Raw genomic sequence first — 22,478 nt, forward strand, 5'->3', positions numbered from 1 at the left:
GACAAACAATAATCTGAGAAGCACTGCTGATTGTACATATTCCTCAGGGTCTCCTAATTTACCTGTTTCTAATTATTTAAGGACTGGCCTTTGCTGAAGCAATTTAGCTCCTTAGAAGTGGGTGCAGCATCACTATAAGTCACTACAAGGAAAACAGAGAGAGGGCAGATTTCTGGGAGGGCACATGTGAAAAATCCCTGATGTGGACAGCTTCACTTGGCTCCACTGAGACTAATCCCATGGCCAAAGTGAAACTTGCACTATGAATACCCTGATAAAGAAACCATGAAAGCAAAGTTTGATCAATTTTTAATGCATATAAAACCATAAACTGTCCCATTCATGGTCTTTCCAGCTATCCTGGTTTACTTATATGTTGTATTTAAGCCTTAAAACTTATGGGAAAATCAGTATTAGAGTTATGTCTGAAAAATACTTGGGAGTTTTTTTAAATATCTGATACCAAATAATTTATAGAAGTTCCAGAAGTCTCACATTTTTGACACCTTAAGAATATGTTTTTCATATGGATAAAGTTGTTCTACAGGGCCTTTTAGGAGTTTTTAATATATCTCATTTAATAATATTAATTTCATTAATTTCCATTTATTCTTACACTGATGTTATCTACTAATTTTCCAGTACCACTATGTCCTTTAGATGCTATTTTAATGACCTAAAACATGAGATGAAAATATTGCCCATCACTCTGCACAAGACTTGGTTATTTCCAACTATTAGCTATTTAATCTATAGATTGCATTCATATCTTCTTTCTTTTGGAGACATATGCTCATGCTGGATTGTGTCTCCTGTGAATTGCATTTAGAAGCAAACTTGTCAAAACACTACCATGCCATCTTTCAGCATTTCTATTAACATTATATTAACATTCTCAAACGTATGGCAGAGCTGTGAGCTGTCAGATTCTGCACGCACGTGTGCACACACACACATGCATGGGTCCTCTCTCAGGACAATCTGAGCACAGCCATAAGGAACAAACACAGGGAACATGTGAATCCAAATAAAAAGGGAAATAAGAACTGCATTTTTTTTCATTTTAAAGACAGCTATGGTTTAGCCTGGCATGCAGCGAAACACGAACAGCACCACAGAACTGTTTGCTCACTGCCCCCAGTAGGATGGGGAAGAGAATAAGAAAAAGGCAAAATTTGTGGGTAGAGACAAGGTTTAATCAGACTGAATAGGAAAGGAAAATAATAAGAATTATGAAACAATGTACAAAACAAGTGATGCCCAGTGCAGTTGCACAGCACCCACTGACCAATGCCCAGGCAGTCCCTGAACAGGAGGCTGCCACCCTCAGTCAGCTCCCCCCAGTTTTGTTGCTCAGCATGATGCCACATGGTATGGAACATCCCCTTGCTCAGCTGGGGTCAGCTGTCCCAGCTGTGTCACCCCCCAGCTGCTTGTGCTGGCAGGGCAACATGAGAAGATGAAGAGTCATCGATGTAGTGTCAGCCATGCTCAGCAATGACTAAATCAGCAGTGTGTTATCAACATTACTCTTACCTTAAACCCAAAACATGGCACTGTACCAGCCACTAGGAATCAAAATAACTCTACCACAGCTGACACCAGGACAAAGACTTAAAAGATATTGATGGGGATTTTGAGAAGGTCCTGACAGTTTATTAGGTGATGGTTTCATAAAGCTTTTAACAAGATTAAAGCATCTGGCCATCTTAAACATTTTTATAAATATCTCAAGGAACCTATTTTAGGTGCACATGATCTTTGCAAATATGACTATTAATGCTAAATCCAGTCATGTTTGAAATGAAGAGAAAGCTTTCAGTGGCCATTAGGTTGACTTTGAAGTTAGTTCTTCTTCCAAGAGACTGTTTACATCTCTGTTTTGAACTGCTGTGTATTCTGGCTTTTCTTATAGCAAGTAACTCCCCACTGATAAATTCTTCATAAACAGTTTTGTCCAAAGAGTTCATTTTCCCACTGCTCTTCCAGTTTCTGTGACCTCCTCCCTTGCTGCCTGCTCCCCATTTCCTCTTGGCTGCTTTTCCCTCTCCACCCTGCAGCTCATCCATTGCGTTACAGCAATTGCCCATTTCTTCCACTCCTTCTGCCCAGCTCCTAGGCAGTTCAGGTTTTGAAGGGATTTCTTAAAGGTGTATTGCCATGAGTTTCACTAGGCCCTGGAGGTGATTGCATTACTATTTTAGAACGACTCTTTCCTAAAACACAACGGTGATATGTTAAGAATTAGATCTGGGATTTAAAATTATTGTTAACTTTGTAGTGCTTTTTTTCCTATACTGAGGTACTAGAGCTATTAAGCATAGTACAAAATAAACAAGTTAATTGCAATAGGGCTAATAATTAATGGAGAAAGACACAAGAAATAAGCATACAAATCTCTATTTAGAGGACCTTAACTGACTTCACTGCTAGCTCTTATTTGGAGGGTTACGGTCATTTGAATTGATTGTCCCCTGTGGTGACAGGTCATGCTTGTTTTGAATATATTTACTTAGATTTAAATTTACATGGTTGAAAATAACGTAAAATCTGTTATTTTTCTGTACACCATTGCAAATTATCCTGTACCTCTAATATAGCAGGATTTTTCTTGATAAGTGAGCTGATTTTATACCATTTTTATTTTGTCTAAGCCAACTTTCATTCCCAGGGCAAATGCTTATTTAGTGAAAATGGGATGAGAGCTTAAAGCAGTCTAACTCTCTTCCATCTAAAGTGTTCAAAGAGGGTCAAAGTGCACCCTTCATCCTTGGAGCCGAAGCTAACTTGCTACTAAATTAGAAGTGAATGAGAGAAAATATTATTCAAGTGTTGTATCTAAGAAATAGAGTTGTGAAACTCTGGTTTGAAAAATGTCTTTTTTTTTTGCCACCATCATTTTGCCATTATTTCTATTAACTGGGATTTTGTGTTCATTGAAAAAATTTTACTACATGCATGCAGCATAGCCTCATTGAGAAATTAAATTTTTAGCTTTTCAGAATTTTTCTTTTAGAAATCCCAGTGTCCTTCTGGGAGAGCCAGTAATAGAAACCTAAGCTGATAAAATGTGCTAGCAGTCTTAACTGTAAGAAAAAATGTTTTATGTATGTGATTATAAATGGTGAATTCTGTACAGTAGCTGAAAGCAGGTTAAAAAAATTAATCAGCTCTGATCGTGTTGATAGCGTTGTTTACACAACTTAAAATGACCAGTAATTGTCTCACAGATGCATAGTAATTATAGTCTAAATGCAGATGTTTCCTTTTCCTTCACTGCCACCAGAGTCATTCTTCAGAGTTGTATTGTGTAACATCCTACTGTGGCACATTAAAGTACATCTTTATATAGGAAGGGACTCCCTTATCCATTTGTATTTATATATAACACTACACATGGGTATGATGTTGAAAGAATAGTTTGGCAGAGGCAAGTGTTCAGATATTATCAAGCACTGGAATTAAGGTTACACATGCGGCTGTAATTCAGTGGATTGTGCATCTGCGTTGTCATACAGGCTTTAATTGTAGGATGGTGTGCTGGTTTTTCACAGGATGTACTCTGCATTCACCACAGGGTGGAAGTGCTCTTAGGATGACTCTTATGTGTAGGAGTTCTACTGCAGAAGTTGTAAAATGTATAAATGAATAAAAAAGGAGATTGCAGGAAGACAGAGGATCTCTTATTTCTTTAAAAAGAGAGAGTGCTGCTTTGGAGATTGAAGGGTGGCCACAGGGACACTGTAAATAAGCTGAACAACTGGTTTAAAACATATTTTATCTTCCGTTTTCTAAGTGCCTGAATCAAAGCATGTAGCTGGGTTTATAGACATTCTTAAACTGCCATTCACCACTGAACTCTGTGTTCAGTGCTGTAGTCTGAGTATTATTGATATGTAATATTAATGGCTCTTAAAAGTCAGATCCCTGGCATCTCAATTTGGCCTAGGTAAAAAATATTGACCTCCTGGTTTACTTTGCATCCTCTGTAATGGGAGTGAAGCAGTCAGATACTACTGTAGTGATAAGCACAAAAACCCAGCCTATTAAATAATAGTTCCTTCTTCAGACTAGTATTTGAATAACATGAAGTAAGTTAAGTTCTAGGGCTGCCCATTGAACTGAGGATAACAAACAAAATACTGAATAACCGTTTGTGGAGTGAATATTACCCATCATTTGCAGTAAATAAGAGCAAGACTTTTATTAAGAAAATTTCTGAGGATGTAATAGTATATGATCACATCATTATGACTGCATTGTAAGATACAAATAAACAGGCTGAAGCAAGACTGCTTGGTGAACCTTAAGTCTGGGATTTGGTAACATTTTAGTACTTTGCAGCCCTAAGAAAAGTACTTTAACAGGAACATTGTGTTTAATTTCCCACTGCTGTTAAAAACAAAGTGGAAAAGCTCAGCTGTGTAGCTCATTGGCAGGTTTTGACACTTTGACTCCAATATGGAAAATTCTGTTGGATTTCAGGGAGAGACTGATGGCATTTGTATTCCTCTCATGAATCAGTAATGCAGGGGAGGAGGTATTTTTTTTCTAGAGGAACTCTCAGATATTTGCTAATGGCCAGAGTTGGGGTGAAATTTCCCTTTCCTTCCAGGCTTCTTAGGGCAATGAGCTTTCTTGTGCTCATTCTTCTCAAGTGTGGCTGTTTCTGCCATGTCTCCTCCAGCCTGCTCCTGACCTGTCTCTGCCAACTCCTTCCTTGCTGTCCAGTCCTCACTCCTCTGCTGACCTTGGCTTTTCTGCTCTTGCTCTGCCAGTTCTTGTTTCACTCCTTCATGTCAGAGCCCTTCCCAGGTTCTCCTGGTCAGTCCTTTCATGCTCTGAGGCATTTGTTCAAGCAGTCTCTTTGATTTCTGTGCCTCCCTGTGGCCCCTGGTTGCATACTCCATTCTTTGGCTCTAGTCTGTCTTCTCTGAAACCTTCACACACACCTTCATACCCTCCTTGTTCATTAGGCTGCCTTGTTCAAAGCCTCTTGCAGAGGCAGCTCCAGTTTCATGCCAGCATGTCAGACCCTGAGCTGCTCCAGCACTGATGGTCACTGATCCCCACAGTTCCTTGCAGGTCCATTTCTCCTGTAGTCCTTGTGCACAGCGTCTGCTGCTCCCTTGAATGCTTTCCAGCTGCAGCTCCCGGACTGTCAGTCTGTCCCTCAGGCTCTCAGTCCCGGTGTGTTCCTGCAGCCCTTTCCTGCAGCATGCCGGTTCCGGTGTTTGTCCTCTCACATTCCCATCACAGCTTCTTCCTCCCTCCCGCTGCCTGCGCGCGGCCGAGCGAGTCACAGAGAGCACAAACCAAGAGTCTCCTGCCTCAGGCCTGGTGCCTGCCTTGCCCTGCTCTCCATGCCCCTTGTCCGCACTGCCATCAACCTGAAACCATGGCCAGCAACAATTAAATGCCAAGATTAGTTTTTCCTCTGGATCTCCAAGCTGGAAGGATCCTGGTCAGCTCCTTGGTGGGGATGGTAGGTGTCCCAAGAGTGGAGGTAAGAGCTGTGAGGGTGAAATTTGCTTGGTCATTCTGTGATGGTCGAGTATTGGTCTGGCAGATCTGAAACCCTTGAGAGACTCTGTTTAGGGGGTGCCAGTCTGAAGGGATTTTTCAGAGATGATACATTGAAGACATTTTAGTTAAGAAATTTGAACCCTGTTTAAAAAAGTCTGGTAAAATAACATTGGTAGTTACCTGAATACTAGAAATAGTTAAATCAAAATATTCACCTTTGCAAAGAAGAACTGCTGGTAGGTAAGGAGAGATTAAAAGAAGTTCATTTGCTCAGCAAAATCAAAAGAAGGTGAGAGGAGATAATATGCAGGCTATGAATACTTTGGGGAAGCAAAAAGGTTATTTAAGGAAATGAACATTGTTGTTGCAAAAAGCCCCCAAAAGACCAGGAATAAGATTGAGGTGGCAACTAGAAGATCACTTGTAATCAAGACAGCAGGAAGTTCTGCAGCAGTTTTCCTGTCAGAGTAGTGAGATCAAACACAAATTTTAAAAGCTTTACTTTATACTCCCTGATGCCAGGGATAGCAGATGATATTTATACCTCAAAGACTTATCACTCTGACAAATGTAGGCAGATTTTTAACAAAGATGGCAAAAGACTTATGTCTAGCTTAAAGCATATTCATATTTGAAGTATCCATCCCAAAGCTTACAGTCTTCTCAAAAAAGATTACTGGGATTTTTTTAGTGTTTACAAATAACTACTGGATGTTTTCATAATCTTGCTCTCAGGCTTCTCCAGTCAGCTAAGACTAAAAAATTTTAAGAAAATTAAACCTTGCAAAGGAAATATTTTCAAGCAAACTTAAGATAAAGAAACTCAAAATTGATTTGATAAGAGAAAAATCTCTAATTATTAAAACTGGTGTGTGTAACTATAAGAATATGTATTTTCAAATAGTTTAATGTTGATTGATTGCTGGATTGAGTCTTCAAATTTAGTTCTAAAACATGGATGATAGAATAAACCCCAAATGCTTGTTTCCATCTTCTCCTACCTTTGGAAAGAAAGAATGTAAGTTCTCTCTACAGAGCAGGTGGGTGCTGTATTGATGTTTGAAAAGCCTACCTGTTTGCAAAGACAGTTTAACATAGAGCCAGACCCTGGATGATCAGGAGTTTCAGATTTAGTGTATTTGCCTTCCAGCTTTCTGCTTATTGTTTTATGACAATAAATACAAACCCAGAAACTCTGTAGTAATTTTCATATTTCCTGATAACATAGGTACTTGGACGTATGGATGCCCTCCTAAGTGAGTGGCACAGAACCAAAGAAATATATTAATTTCCTATATCTACATCTCCACTGGTGATTTTTTTTTAATGTTCATCATCACTGGCTTTACATTGTCCTTGTTGGTACTTTAATTTGTGTGTGTTTTGAATTTTGATCATTTCTGACAACATGCAGTCCCAAGGACTCACATAGCCTGATTACATACATTTTGGATGTTTTGTGTTCTGCATTTCATTATCATCTACCCAGGTTAAAGTGGTAAAGATTTACTAATGGGAACATTCAGTTGCCCTAGATTTTGTCTTAAATTTGTTATTTTACTTTAAAAGTTGATCCACTTTGATAGCATTCAGTCTGGCATGTTAAAGGACAAAAATAGCCATTCGCTTTCAATGGATATTCTAAATTATTTTAAATTAAAAGGAATTTTGCTGAAGCACACTGAGTAAAATCATTATTCTAGTGCTTAATTTCTGTTGATATTTATCCATTTCCTGCAATGAGTATAATAAAAGAAAAAATATATTCCAGGAATTCTGAGATAGTTTAGTATAAGTGAAATATAAATGACTCATTACTAAACTGAAAATTAAATGTCAGTCAGTGTTGACTTGTACTTCCCACAGCTTCCAAAAAGCAGCATGAAAGGACTCACTGCAGTGGACAATCTTCTTAAAGATAAAATGTGAAAGTACAAACTATTTGATTAGAATTCAGCTGGCCAGCACAATCTCTGATGTGTCATAGGGTTGGGAAATTTTTGTAATATGAAGATAATTTGGTATCAGCCTTGCAGCAGCTTTTCCCAGCTGGTTTGCCTGACCGAATTTGAAACCTGACCTCGGCTGATGCTTCCCTCCCCCAGGAATGACAGTGTGCAGTCCCTGCCGTTCTCGACCCTTTCATCACCTCCTATTTCCAGGTGCTTTCCTGTTCTCTGGTGGTGTGCAACGCTCTACACCATTTGCCAGCTACAGCATCTTCCACTCAGTCTCTCCCTGATCTTCTGCAGTGCCTCACCTATGACAAACAGCAATTCTTTCCCTCCTCAGGGGAAATCATGCCTTGCAACTTGGCCGAATCCCTCTAACAAGTATACGAAATGCTTCTTTGAAATCATCCCCGTTACTGGAAACCAGCTCGCTTTTACAGCACGGTTGCCAGCCTGACTCTCAGGCGGCTCCTGCAAATCCCCTATGTGCGGGAGCCCGCCGGCAGCGGCAAAGGGAGCTGGGCTCTGCGCCGCTCCCGGCACTGGTGTGCGCTGTGCACCCCCGTGCGGCACCGGCAGCGAGCCGTGCCAGGGATCCCCGCCTGGATCCCGCCTCTGGATGCTGCCCGCTCCGCCGGGCCGAGCTCCCGGGGGCTGCGGCGCCCTCGGTGCCCGCGCAAAGAGCGCTGCGGCTGCAGCCGCTCCTGCGGAGCAGCCACGGGGATGCAGAGAGGCCTCAGGCTGCAGCAGTGCGCTATCGGAGGCGGAGAATAAACAGCTACAGCAACTGCGCTGTGACCTGACAGGCCTTCAAGCTAAGAACAGTCAAGTCCTGACCCTTGCCAAGTCCCTAAGAGTAGGCTAAGTAAGGATGATCAATATTTTGGGGGATCTAAGAGACACTTCACTCACATCGCCGCCCAAAAAGCATGGTGTGTTATTAACTGATGTTTTTCACTTGCACATAGCCATGTAATTTATACAGAAATAACAGAAGTGCCTTACATATTCTGATTTTAACAGAATATAACAACCTTTTTTCCCCTACATGTTGTCCTAATGGGCCAGGAACTTTTTTCAGAATAGTATAGATGTTCTGCGTTATTTCCTATTTTTTAAGCTGCTTAATATGTTGCTCTGATAATGGAATGCTTATTTGGGACTTACAACTCTATCACAGAAAATGTGTATGCTAGAAACATAGAGTCCAGTGGGATGAATGGTACACAAACAGTGCCTGTGTGCAAAAGAGGAACAATTACAGAATTCATATCAAAACTGTTAATTTACTCAAAGTTGTTCAGTTTGTTATAAACACCTTTGGAATAGCGAAGTAAAAAATACCTAGGTGTTCAATATCTCTGTGTATGCATTACTCAGAAGTATCTCCATGCTGAACAAGAAAATAGACTGTCATTAAGTTAGAAGTTGACATTTCTTAATGTTTTCCGGATTTTGTTGTTATGAAAAATTCCTTTCTGAACTTCCTACATTGCTCTGAAAATGAAACAACATGGTAATTGAAGAGTTAAAAAGCTAAAGGGGGTTTTGATTATTCATTTGGTTACTGCATGTATCAATTAAGGTAGGATAACCTAAAAGCAGATAGCTAGTTGTAATACACACAGAAGCCAAACACTGCCCTATCATTGCCTGTTCAGTTTGATTCTCATAAAATATGAGTGGAGTCTTCTCACATAGCTTATGTTCCAGTATTGTAGCAGAGCAGACTAAAAGGCAGACTCCTTTTCCCTAAAACTGACATCTCAGTAGACTGATGATGCACAATGAACGACCACTCAACAGTGCCTTTGGCTTCTACAGGTCAGAGGAGATGTTATGAAATGTAATAATGGGCTGTGAAGGCCTCTTTTGAAAAAAGGAAACCCTAATGGATAAAATTTATAGCTTACTTTCAAAAATAAATCTGAGAGTTGAGAGATCTTTCCCCAAAACTTCAATAGCAATTGCTATTGTACTTTGTTCTTGCATATTTCAAGCTGCTACATAAATACTAACAAACTATTGCTATAGCACCTCACAACACTGTGTTGGGTCTCTTTCAAACTTTCATACTATAAGCTAGAAATGCAGAAGGTGAAAAAGATGAAAGTCAGAATCTGTCTCTGTGGGTCTGTGTGAGCCAAAGATACTGAGGGTTGCTGATCAGCCAAAAGAAGGTACAGGCCTGAAGCAGGATGTTCAGAGCTGGGATTAAAGGCAACACTTTCTCTTCTATGGCAAAATCTGGGGCTAAGGACAGGCTCAAAGGAACCTAATCCCTGACTAAGCACATGAGAGGCCCTGGTAGCCCCAGCTGGAACAGCAAAGTGCTCTGCAGCAAGCTGAGCACTTCCAGCTCTTATCAGGAAGACACCTATATGTGACCATCTTGCTTTATGAGATCCAGTTTTAGTTTATTATATAAACTGACAGCCAAATAGTCTCTGCACTAAAAGTAATTATGAAAGAAATCTGAGCTGGGATCAGACATCTCATGTTTCTGTTTTTCTGCACTTACCTTTTGCTCTCTCTACATCACAATACAGTGAACTAGAATTCAGTTAATTGGTTTTATGTATTCACTCCCTCCCTCACAACCCACACATTTCAAACTTCACCATGGAGTACTCTACAAGGAGAAAAGGGAGTTGGGATAGAAGTGAAGAGGAAAAAAAACACTAATAGAAGGAAAAACACTAATAAGTGATCTCCTCTTATTATTTAACTATATATTATTTTTTAATTTTCTGCAGATCAAAGAGTGCATCATGTTGTTTCTCTGGATTATGCAGATTCTGAGTTTTAAATGGGTAAAATACCCCCCATGACAGCTGACAGTAAAAAAAAATAAATTAGACAACAATAATACATTTCATCATATCTCAATCGCTGTACAAATTTCTTCTTTAAGAAAAGGTACCCTTTAGGCCCCTTTATAGAAAAAAAAAAATTGTGAAAAGGGCTGCAATACAAGCCTAAAATACTATCTGGCTTAATATCAAATCTGGACTCTAGAATGGCTGAATGGGGCTGTTGCTGTGTAACAAAATATGCTGGTTTTAAACTGAAAGAGGGTAGATTTAGATTAGATATAAGGAAGTAATCCTTCACTATGAAGTTCCAGTGAGGCACTGGAACAGGTTGCCCAGAGAAGCTGTGGAAGTGCTCAAGGCCAGGTTGGATGGGGCTTTGTGCAACCTGGTCTAGTGGAAGGTGTCCCTGCCCCCAGCAAGGGGTTTGGAACTAGATGGTCTTTAAAGGTCTCTTCCAACTCAAGCAATTATGTGAGCCTATGATTCTACTGCACCTGTAAAAGTTGACAACAGCACACACCTAAAACTTAAAATAATTGGATAAGCATCAGGTTGCACTTTTGAAAGGGGCTGTAACAGTAGCTCCCACATGAAATGACAAATCACACCCATCATTTTCTTGTGTCGTGCCTTGGAGAAACCACAAATCCCTTCAATCTGAAGTTACAGAGTAAAAGTAATAGCACCTTGCTGTCCGTTGTGTCCTGATAACACATGTTTAATGATGTACCTTAAATTTCAACACGGTGCCGAACTGTTCACACATCTCCGTTTCCCACTTTACCATAAACAGGGAAGCCAGACATGGCAGCAGTCCTCTCCCTGCATCAGTGTTTATTTACGTTTCCGGAAGAGCTCTTTTTTGAGTAGCTGGGAAGCCTAAAAGTGAATACAGTTTATACACCGAGATCAGTAGTTTGTTTGCCGAAGTCGCCTGGCAAAGTGTGACTTAAGGCTGCCCATCGTGCCCTGATGCCCGAAGGGGCTGCTCTAAGGAATCGTGTCCCTTCCTTCCGTCCCCGGCTCCGTCCCCGTTAGCCAGCCTCGCCCCCCGTTAGGCAGCGCGGGGCAGGGGGAGGCCGGGGCGGTAATGAATGAAGAGCCCGCCTTGGCTCCCGGCGGGGCTGGGTCTGCCCCAGGGGCGGATTTAACAGTAGCTCGGTGATGGCAAATATTCCCCTTGTCCTGGCGGGGGAGCCAAACGCCTTCGATCTGTAGCCGGGAAGGTTGGTGGCTTTTTTTTTTTTTTCGGCTGTTGTTGCTGCTGGGTTTATTGTTGGGGAAGTGGGAGGCTCATTTGCGAGCTGGTTGCCCAGCCGCAGGCCACGGCTCTAGCCCGACATCCCTCCAAATGCACTCCCGCTAAAGACCGGCTATTTTTTGGGGGATCACCCTCGGCACGCCGCACACGCACCCTTTCCCCCCTCTAAATTCACACCAATGGTGAGCGGCGGCCCTCTCCCCTATCCTCCTTTTCCCGTGAGATGTTTTTCCACGCCACGCGGGGCCGGTATTCGCCGGCGCCACCTGAGGCCCTTCGTCCCGAGCTGCTCCCCACGCACCCTGTCTGTCTGTCTCCCCGTGCAGAGCTCCGGCAACGCGTCCTACCGATGCTCCATGTCGTCCTCCGCCGATTTCTCCGACGAGGAGGACTTCAGCCAGAGGTCGGGGACGGTGTCGCCGGCGCCGGGGGACACGCTGCCCTGGAACCTGCCCAAACACGAGCGGTCCAAGCGGAAGATCCAGGGCGGCTCAGTGCTGGACCCCGCCGAGCGGGCCGTGCTGCGCATCGCCGGTAAGGCGCGGTCGGGGCCGGCGGGGCAGGGGGCGGCCGGGGGCAGAGGGGACCCCCGTCCCTTCTCTTTCAGAGCGCGGCCCCGCCGGGCGGTGACTAAGCTCTTTGGCCGCCTTTTCCGGCTGGGTGAACTGATGCGTGTGGAAGGCGAGCCGAAACACGCGCAGGTGCGCCCATTAAACTTTCATGCGAAAAAGCATCAGCGGCCGGGGGCTGCAGCCGCGGCGAGGGGCGGCTCAGCGGGGCCGGCGCTTTTTTCGGCCCACAAGGCCGAGGCAGCCCCCGGCCGCCCTGGGTGGAAGCGCCGCGGGACCGCCCGCAGCACGGGGAGAGGCCGCGGCGGCCGATGATGCTCCGTGAGGGGCGGGGGACCGGGGCCGGGCATTGTCCGCTCGGGGCCGGGGCTGCGCTCGGGGTGGACGGGGACCGGAACGGAGCCGCCCCGGTGTGCCGGAGGCGCCGACGGGCTCTGGTCCGCGGCCCGGCAACAATTGATGTCGAAAATAGGGCGGAGGTCCGCATCACCCTGGCAAAAGCTGGAAAACGCCTGTAAATGAATCCCAGAAAGATGAGGCGGTCCCCAGTGCTCTCCGGGGACACCGCTGTTGTTCTCCCCAACTACCCCGATTATATACGCGTCTCCATGGGTCCCTCCCGGACACCATTTCCCAGGGTAACCATTCCTAGCGGCGCTATTAGCGGGGGCAGCGCTGCGGAGCCGGGCTCCCACCAGCCGCAGGATGCAGCCGCGCCTGGGGAGGGTGCGGAGCCGGCCCGGCCGCCCGCAGATCTCGCTGCCCCCCGCGGGCAGGGTGCGCAGGACGGGGCAGCGGCGGGCCGAGGGCAGGGCAGCAGGGACCGCAGCGGAGCGGGCCCGGCGGCGGGGTCAGCGCCGGGGGACACCGGGGGAACGCAGGCGCGGCGGTGACACCTGCAGCAGGGCCGCGCCCGCCCCGCCGGGACTGCGGGAGCTCCCGGCCCCGCCGGCTGCCGGCCTGGGGTCCCTCCCCGCTCGGTCCCTGCCCGAGAGTGCAGTGTCCCCACCGGCGCCGTCAGCGCTGCAGGCGTCGCGTCCCCGCCCCGGCAGCCGCCACCCTCCTCGTCTCGGGGGGAGGCGGGAGGCGGCGGTGGAGCTCGCCGGCCCCGCGGGCGGTGCCTCGGCCATGGGGCTGGAGCCGGGGTCTGCGGCGGGGAGGCGGCGGCCGCCGCCAGGCTGGTGCCGCCCATCCGCGCTCCGAGGGGCGGCTACCGAAACCCGAGCGGCCGCCCGCGGGGGCGTTTCCTCGGCCGGGCTGGCAGCGCCTCCCCCCGCCCGCCCCTGCCGGCTGCTGCCGGGGCTTTTCTTGTGCCATCCCCGAGGCTGCCGGCCGCCCCGAGCCGCGCAGGGCTGGGCGAGCTGCTGGCCATGGCTGGCTACCTCTCCCCCGGCGCGTATTTCTACGCCGAGGAGCAGGAGTACCTGCAGGCCTACGAAGATGTCCTAGAGAGATACAAAGGTAGGGCAGCGCTCGCCGCCGCGCCCGCCCGGCCGCTCTCCGGCCACGCCGGGTGTGGCGACTGCGGAGCCGGGAGGCGCTGGGGCAGGTGGGGAAGATTGGTGGCCCCGCGTCCCTGCGAGGGTCGGTCTGGGGGCAAGGGACGTGGGCGGCTTGTGCGATGGATATAAATACCGTGTCACCTCACCAGTGTGTGACAGGCGCTCTCGCGTGTTTAAAAGTCGCTTTTTCGAGTGCAGTACGGACACAGGGATTTATGTCTCGATGTACGCTCATATTTAAAGCTTCGGTTTATTTTTACCTATTTGTTTATTTATTTGGGGTTTTTTGGGCTGGGACAAAGAATTAGCTTAGTTCGTGTAGCACCTGAGTTTTGTTATCGAATACAGAAAAATAAGGAAAAAAGCATTTATCAGGGTGAAGATGTATGCAGCTAAATTAATCCTGCTAGAAATGTAAATTGCATTGATTTCTTAAAGATCTCGGGATGGAAGGGATGGTTTGGATGATTCACTGCTGTTTTTCAGTACATTTGCTAGTACTAAATCTGAAGCTTATCGTAAGTGTTACAGCTCTGATTTTAATCCAAGTGCGAAATGGATGGAGTTAACTGTTCACACTGAACCTTCATCCCTGAAACAGTTTTTACAGCATGTCACAGCATATGCTGACATTTGCAGTGCTGAGTCCTTTTGTAACGTTAGGGAATAAGATGGTATGTTTCATTTTTGAAGTTTTTCAGCTGTATGTCTTCAATCAGTCCTGAAGGTTTTTGCTAAATGGTTTCCACTGATGGGAATGGGAGTGGCATAGTTTAAGACGGCTTGATTTGAAGATACTGATAATTGATTTTATTTATTCTGTGTTGTTAGTAGCAGTATTTTGAATAATAAACCCTCAACAGATGGTTATTTTGACTATGGGAACTTGTTGGGTCTGAGTGTACTTTATACTGGTGTCACTTGCAATTTCATGTGTCATTAGCAGTATTGACTAATGACTCCTTTGTGTCTGTTGCCCATTGTGTCAATGCAGCAATGGAGCATGTGCACCGTTTCTGTACTCAAATGCATTTGTGCTTTTTGGTTGAGAAATAATTACCATTTGGTGATTGCCATCATCTTCACAACCATGTCTTTATTCCATTCTCTCATTTTTCTTAAGTCCTCAATTTATATGCAGCTGATCTGATTTGTGCAAAATTTTGGAGCTAGTAGGCTGTTTACTTTTTAAATAAACACTGAGAAAGCTTGTTTTTCTGCTTTGGATCACCTTTTATTTCCTGCTAGAATTAGGCTTAATAAGGTTTCTTCTCATACCAATTACTTGCTTAGAAAGCAAGGGAAATCTCTTTCTCTCTGGGAAAGAGATTAGGCCCAATTTCCCCTATTTCAATGGATGTTTTATCAGGAATGGGACTGAAAGGTCTGTTTTTTATAGGTTGGGGAACAATAGGATTTTAATTAAATAAACTCTGAAAGCTAATTTACATCTCTGTAAGAAATAAACCACTTTCTGAAAGTATTTGAGTATATCTTATTGTGGGAGTAACACAAAGTCCATTCATATGCCTTTTTCAGTGACCCCTGAATCCTGAAATTATTTGGAAGGATCCAATGTCTGTTGTCTTAGTTTTAAGTGTCATATTTTGTATATTGGTATGCTGTGTTTTGCTGCTCAAGGTAGATTGTATTCAGCCATTTGGAGCAAAGGTAAATGTTTGGACTTGTTTTAAATAGGATGTATTAGAAATCTGGAAAGCACATTACTTTCTAAAATGTGTTTTCAAGCCAGTCATGATTTCCCATTTGAGTCCCAGTAGCATGACTTCACTACAGCGATTGTTGTTCTGATGACTTGCTATGGGAGCTGATCTAATCAGAAAAGAATTGCTACAATATAGGCTTTGAAGAGGGAGTGCCATTTCTCTGGATTTCTCAGTTTTGTAAACACCTCCTTCAGTAAATTTCTTAATCAAATGTGAACTATGTTGGCTTTATAAGACGAGCTTCAATCTATAATTTTAATGCTGATAGTTCTTTTTTTTTTTTTCCTTTATACAGTCTGCAGAATGCTTCATACTCATCTAGGCCATTATCAGAGTGCCAAATTATCTATGTCCCAGCTGTTGAGTACTGTAACTAGCAGAGTCAGCTGTACAAAATTCATTGCCTGTCTTGGAAGGCTTGGGATCGTATGATGCCGCATCATTAAGATGTTCAGGCAGTTTGACTTAGGAAGATAAAAGCTGCCCTTTGTAAACATAGAAAAGTGAAATTTTACCCTTCCTCTGTTTCTGTTTCCAAAGTAGGCTGCAGATTTTGAAGATCATGCCATACCAAGTACCTTGTTGTTTTAGAAATTGAAAACCAGATATTTGTGTGTCTCCAAATTCTGTCTGCTGATCATGTCTCTGGCTGTGACAGTAAATAATTAGGCAACTGTTTGCTAAATCTGACATACCACTGAAGTGCTGTTTGCTATGGGAGAAGAGAGTGTTTTCTGATCCCTGGTCAGCTCAGTTGCTGGCTGTCAATTTTTTTTTTTTTTTTCTTGATTAGTAATTATTTGGCAGTATTTCTAAAGCATTTTGATGGAGGGAAAACAGTCACATTATCTCAGATGTTTCAGAAATCAGATTGAATCCAGCTACTTATTCAGGGGAAAAAATTGCTTCTTTGTTGGTAGCACCTCTAAGAATTCAAAGGCAAAGAGAGAGTGGCAAAAAACCATCTAGTATAGTTTATCTGAAGTATTTTAGATATTTCACAGCTTGTTTAAGTAATAAGAGAAATCATACAAATATTTGTTAATATAATTAAGATTCAACATTTTCTCAAAAATTATATTTGAATTCTCTGGGAGGTTGTAAAGAACTTCAAAAATTATTCTTGGTGCTCTGTAAGTTACCTCACAGTTGCCTGGGAAGAAAATGTAATGAAATTGTTAGCTGTAGCCTTTTTGATAAATAAGAAAATATGCGATAGTATTTCATATACTTTTCATTTTTAAAGCATTAATTGCCATCTCTGTCATATGGCATAGGAATGCATTGTTTGGTGCCGTTATTATTTGAGCATTAAATATTTGAAGATTATGGTTTTAAGCTATGAGTGCAAGATGTTCATTAGATTTCCTCTGCTATAAATCTGAAGTAATAAACTGAGAATCAAGTTTATATATATAAATTTATCATCCCTCTGAAATGGTCACTCTTTAATTTAACTCTGTATTTTTCAGTTCAGGTAGTAAACTTTTATTTGAATAGCAGTTGCAACAAGCCTTTTCTGAAAGATTTTGCACAATTATGTAACTAGGTTGTCTCCATTTTGACATCATTTTTGCTAGGGTACATCTGTTAATGACAGCATGACTGCAGTACCTGGAAAAGAGCTAACTCATGGAGTAAAGTGTTGAATAAATCATAGTTATTCAACAACATTCTTTAACTATGTAAGCCCTTGAAGATTGAAATATAGGGTTATCTGGGCTGTGCACAGCTTTTAATGCTGTAGATTTATACACCTGTATCTATAGGAAACAGATCTATTAGAAAATTCAGCTTGACATGACTGCCCATGAAAAATGGAGTCTTGCAGTTCAGGGACTTGACAAAATTGTTGCTAATGCCAGGAAAGGTATCACATGAATCTTTTGTTTGCAATGGGTGCCTGATTAGTGCTTCCTTTGGGTACTTTGGGCTTGCTGCATAGCCCTGGTGTCCATAGGAAGGAGAGGTAAGCCTGGGAGACAGCAAAACTCAGGTTGGGTTGTTAAACTTTGATACATTCTGTTTCAGAGTTGGCATTGCTCTCTTGCTTTAAAAAGATCTGTAATACTACACATTCAGCTGAAGCACAGCAAACAGCTCTGGTTCTGTATTCTGAGAACAAAGACACTGGAGATGGACGAGAGCTAGCAGGTCATCTGATGCATTTTGTTGCCTGTTTAGGGTTCAGAGACAATGTAATTTGTTCTAATGATTGATTGAGGGCAGTGTCAAGTAAAGCTGTTCTGACATTGGGTACAGGTTTTGAATTAAGATAGAAACAATAGATGCCTGTTGTCCAGCTCCTTTGAGCTGACTTCAATAAGGGAGCATTTGCACAGAATGGTTTTTATACATCTGAAAATGAATTTTAGGAATTTGGAGGCTCCTAAATGTGTTAGGTATCAGATTTAGTCCAGGGATATTATTCTTCAGAGATGATCATAGAGCAAAGACAGTAGGGGCCATGATAGATGCTCCTGGCTCTGGAATATGTGAATTTCTGAATCTCCTTATTTATGCTTTGAAGTTGGGGAGCTGAATTTTTAGTCAGCAGAAATCATGCTCTTCTGGGTTCTCATCTGTGAACTAATTGGATCTTCTGCTTCAGGGTTCTGATTTTGAATGCAGCAGGAAATCCTAAAGTGAGTAATTGATTAGGTAGTTTCCACTATGGATAGTTTTCTTTGGCCTCTTTTCAGGTGCTGGTAGTATCTAGCCTCTGGCTTTGGGATTGATCTTTTGTTTTTGGTTTTTTTTAATGGGAAAGTTATTTTGGCTGACTATTGGGCACGTGTGGATTATCCAGCTGCATGTCACCTAATCCTTTCTTTGCCACCATGCCAGTCTTCAGCAAGACAACCCTGTTGTTTCCCAGATTCTTAGCGCATTTCCTTCAGCAGGTTACCCTCCTGGGATAGAAGAATTGTAGCCAACAGAAAATGACTTCAATTAGGGATGGAAACATAATAGCTTCTGTGCTGTCTGAAGTCGGGCAAAGTTAATGGTCACCTTGGGCCACCTAAAATGTAAAACCTGAAGTTTTCTTCTGTTTCAGCATTCCTCCTTATTTAAAGCAGAAGTTCTGACTTTTAAATGGCTTGGAGATGGGATATTTCCTTGAGTACATTAATCTTAAATATGAACCAGGTCTTGCTGATTTGACTTGTATGAGGTGTCCACTTGAGCTAAAGGGAAGAGGTCTTGGAGTAAAATAGAAAGAACCTGAATGTTGGGCAATTCAGTGAGATTTGTTTGTGTGAAGGCCTCGAGATTTGGGCAGAATTTTCTGAAGCTGAGTTTGATGGGATACATAAACTGTGGCAGCTTCTCCATGATTTTAATAGATACCTGTTTGGTGGACTAAGGCAGACAGAATTTGCCATTGATTCAATATCTTTTATATGTGAATTGGAGAAGACATCAAAGGTCTGCTTCTTTGCTTTTCTGCTACTTCCCAATTCCCATTGAGTCAGCAACATCTTTTAAGTAGAGCTCATAGGAATATTCCATAGTTCTTTTTTTAGGATGAAAACCAAGAGATGGTCAGGTATGAGGGCAGGAAAAAAGGAAAATGAACTTGAGTCACTATTGGGTTGAAAGGTTTATTTTGTCTCAATCTATATTTCTGGTTGAGGTGTTAATAATTGTTTTCTGTTATCAACTTGGCTAATTTCTAGTGGGATTTTGCTTGAAATCCAGATTATGCTTTATTATTTTTCCTTTATGCTGTTTAAAACAAGCCTGATTTGAGGAATTTATTCCACCATTTCAACATGTACTTGGAATTAACTACTTTGTAAAATAAAAATGGGCTTATTCATATGCTTGAATTTAAGTGCAAGTATTTTATAAGTTCAGTCTTAAAATAATAACATTTTGTAAATGTCAAATATGAATGCAGCTTATGCATGCCTGAAATGTTTCCTGTAAAACATCATTAAAGCCGTTTAAGTTAACAAAGCCTTGTTTTTCTGTAGTGGGTGAAAATATTCACGTACTGAATGCTTCCAGTCAGCCCAGCTTTCAAACAGGTGAAACAATGCTTACAAAGACACTTCAGTCTGCTGGTCAGATCCTGAAGGGCATGTTAATAGCCACATCTACAAGCTGATCTGTGTAGGCAGACTTGGTGCTTTTGTGGTGGAAAGACTGGCACTGGAAACCCACCCACCCACACAAGGCTCTTCCCAAGACTGGGGTCCAAGTAATAGCTGATCCTTTGATAAGGCATATTCCTCCTAAAGTCAGGCCTCCTCTAGGGAATTCCAGTTTGGCTGTAGCTGCATTAAAAGCAAGTCAGCGTGGCTCCAGATTTAATTTTATTTTACCTGGTGAGTACATAATTTTCCTGTGGAGTGTTAATCTATGAATTCCTTGGATTTTGTACAAGATGAAAATAGGTGCCAATAAATCTGTAAAAGGGTGAAGATTCCAGGCAAATGTATTGAAGGTTAAATTCTGCACCTTGCAATCACACAATTAGTGTAGCTATTTCTGTAGGACAAGGAGGATTAGGTCTCTGATGGGCTTTCCAGTGGCATAGGCCAAAATCTGCTCTTGATTATAGCCACATGGCCCTTTTGAACTTGGTTTACTTTTAAACATATCTTCATTGTTCAGTTTCATAGTTAATATGTGAAATTACAGTATTTAATGATGTGTTCTGCAATGCATATAAATACAGATCAGCAGTTAAGTGGGGTTCATAACCTAATTGTGTTGGAAAAGTAAATTAGTTTGGCCTGAGGTTCAGGTATCCAGCTATCTGACAGCTATGACACTTGGCACCACGTGGATCTAAAATTAGTAGAGCTCTTCTATACTGGGATTAGAGACATGTGTGTATGTTTTAGTTCACAAAATGGGTAAAAGTCTGACTTTGTATGCAGCTTTCAGAGGCATGGTTTGGGCATTTTGCAGGTGAGACTATGGGTGAACAGAGAAGTTCCAGAAAGTCTCTTGCTGGGCACTGGAATGGATATCCTGTCAAAGTCTGCTCATGGACTTGGCTTCTGCCTGATCAGATTACCCTCTGTGTGCTCCTCATGTGACGAGTCTCCTAGGCACAGTAGAAGCAACATTAGAAAATGAGTGTAATCATTTGGACAGACATTTTGCAGCAATATTAATGATAAAGCATCCTGAATTGTTCAAGCAAAAGAGCTTTCTTGAAAGGAAAATGGCACTTTCAGTGCTGTGGTTTTTATTCGAACAAAACTTCTGTTAATTTTGGTGGGAGTCAGGAACTTAGCTATTGATGTTTATAAATATTTAATGCTTTAAATTACTTTGCCTTTAGATAAATTTTTAATTTTGAGATAAAGGGTTTACATTACATCCTAGGAATTAAGAAATGACTAGAGCACTTGTCTGGAGAAGCCACTGCCGTGTAGTTGTATACAACTTCTGGGAACAAGGTATTATTGCTAAGGTAGTTCTGGTTTCAGAGTAGGATATTTTCAAAAGAACATAGAGCAATGTGATTGCAAGTCCCAATGACCTTTAATAGCAGTTAGGCTCTTCCCTGCTGTTTGTGCCTTGGAGGTTTTCCTCTGGTGGCTATATGTTCATTATTGAGATCATAATCTGATGTTGGAAAAAATTTCATAATACCATGTATTACAGAGCAGTTCTGCATTTAAAATTCCATTTTTGAAATGTTTTAAATATGAAGTCTTCTCTGGAGAAAAAGTAATCCTAATTTTTAGAAAGAAAGTTGATTTATTAATTAAAAAGGACATACATTTCAAACATTCTGAAATTTTCTTCATAGAGTGGATGTGTTAGGCTTTATGCCTTCCACTCTCTTAATTTTTTACAAAGCAGGTGCTGAGAAAAATTTGTGGGTTTGAGCAGGTTTTCATTTTGCTCTACTGGAAATTTTTTGTCTACCTCCAGTTTACACTGGAGTTAAAGCAGCCTTTGGCTCAGTATCTCTTTAAAGTAGAAAAGAACAGACACAGATGAGCCACAGGAAGAAAGCCAAAGTTGATTAGGTCCCTTGATGAAATTACCTTATAATTTTACCATGCTCAACCAGATACTTTTGCACTGTATTTTTTTTCAATATTTTAAAATAGAGCCCTTGTTAACAGAGTCCATGTAGTTCTTGTGAGGCCAGATCTGTCCTACCTCTGAGAATATTCACTCAAATTCTCATTTTCTGCTGTTGCAAATTGTATTAAATGAAATCACATTGGTTCTTGCAGACCTTGTATGTTTCTACTTAAACTGTACACTTATTTTTGCTTTCTCATGGATATACATTTCCTTCAGATCTTGGATTACACTGAATCCAGCCATCCAACATGCTGTTTAAAGTGGGTGTATGGTAGGACTGAGCAGCATCAAACCGTTATAATCTAATTTATAAAGATTATATTAGTATCCTAGAAACAATACATGTTTATGCCTTGATATTTTGACTATCATAGTGAAGCATTTTTTTGCTTTGGGAACAACAAAATACTCAGGAGAATGTCAAGAATTAGGTTTACACTTTGAGAGCTTGTGTGTCTCTCCAATAATTTGCAATTTAATACCAAATATAAGGATTTGATTAAATAACAATAGCAAGTGGGTGGTCATCTTTATTCTTAGCTTGAAATGTCCTTTGAATTTGGTGCCTAGATTTTTGTAGCCATTTCAGTGGCAATGCTGTGAATCATCTGTTGCAGGTCTGGGTGTATGACTAAATTGTTGATGGATCTTTGTATAATTTGTTCTGGATACTGTTTTTTTTTTCTCTTTGCATTTCCTCATCTAATACACTTTGAGTCTACTCACTTCTGACCTTTGATCATTTGGCTTCTTTTGGGAATACTTCTTCATTGGAGGCTGGGGGAAGCTTTTGGGTTTTTTTAAAAGACTTTGTTGCTAGCATCTGGAAGACCCTCTACCTTTCGTTCCCCTTTCTTCTTTCCTTCATTATCTTTTAAGTTAAATTTCAGCAGTAGGTTGGATTCCTTGTTAAACTGCAGGCAGACGATGGGTTTCCTTTCAGGTGTTGAATTGTACATCCTCATCAGGCTGGTCCCTTCCCTCTCATGGTGGAAAAGGAGAAGTCCTCTATTCCATTCTCCTCCTGCTGCCGCTGGCACAGAGAGCACTTGAGCACTGGCT

At 42.3% G+C, this 22,478-nt stretch overlaps 1 protein-coding gene across 23 annotated transcripts in view; it reads left to right on the forward strand.

Annotated features, from left to right (window-relative positions):
- DST (dystonin) overlaps positions 1-22,478 on the forward strand; it is a 291,993-nt gene that overhangs the window by 20,693 nt on the left and 248,822 nt on the right. For 16 of the 23 annotated variants that reach the window (XM_077174926.1, XM_077174932.1, XM_077174929.1 and 13 more), the window contains exon 4: positions 11,882-12,089. In XM_077174926.1, coding sequence (XP_077031041.1) covers positions 11,882-12,089 — 208 coding nt within the window. Of the gene's footprint in view, positions 1-11,548; positions 11,738-11,881; positions 12,090-13,409; positions 13,586-22,478 lie in introns of those variants that run through there. The other 7 variants (XM_077174940.1, XM_077174944.1, XM_077174941.1 and 4 more) reach the window with 5 other exon arrangements.

This window comes from Agelaius phoeniceus, chromosome 3 (assembly GCF_051311805.1).
Source record: "Agelaius phoeniceus isolate bAgePho1 chromosome 3, bAgePho1.hap1, whole genome shotgun sequence".
NCBI lineage: Eukaryota > Metazoa > Chordata > Aves > Passeriformes > Icteridae > Agelaius > Agelaius phoeniceus.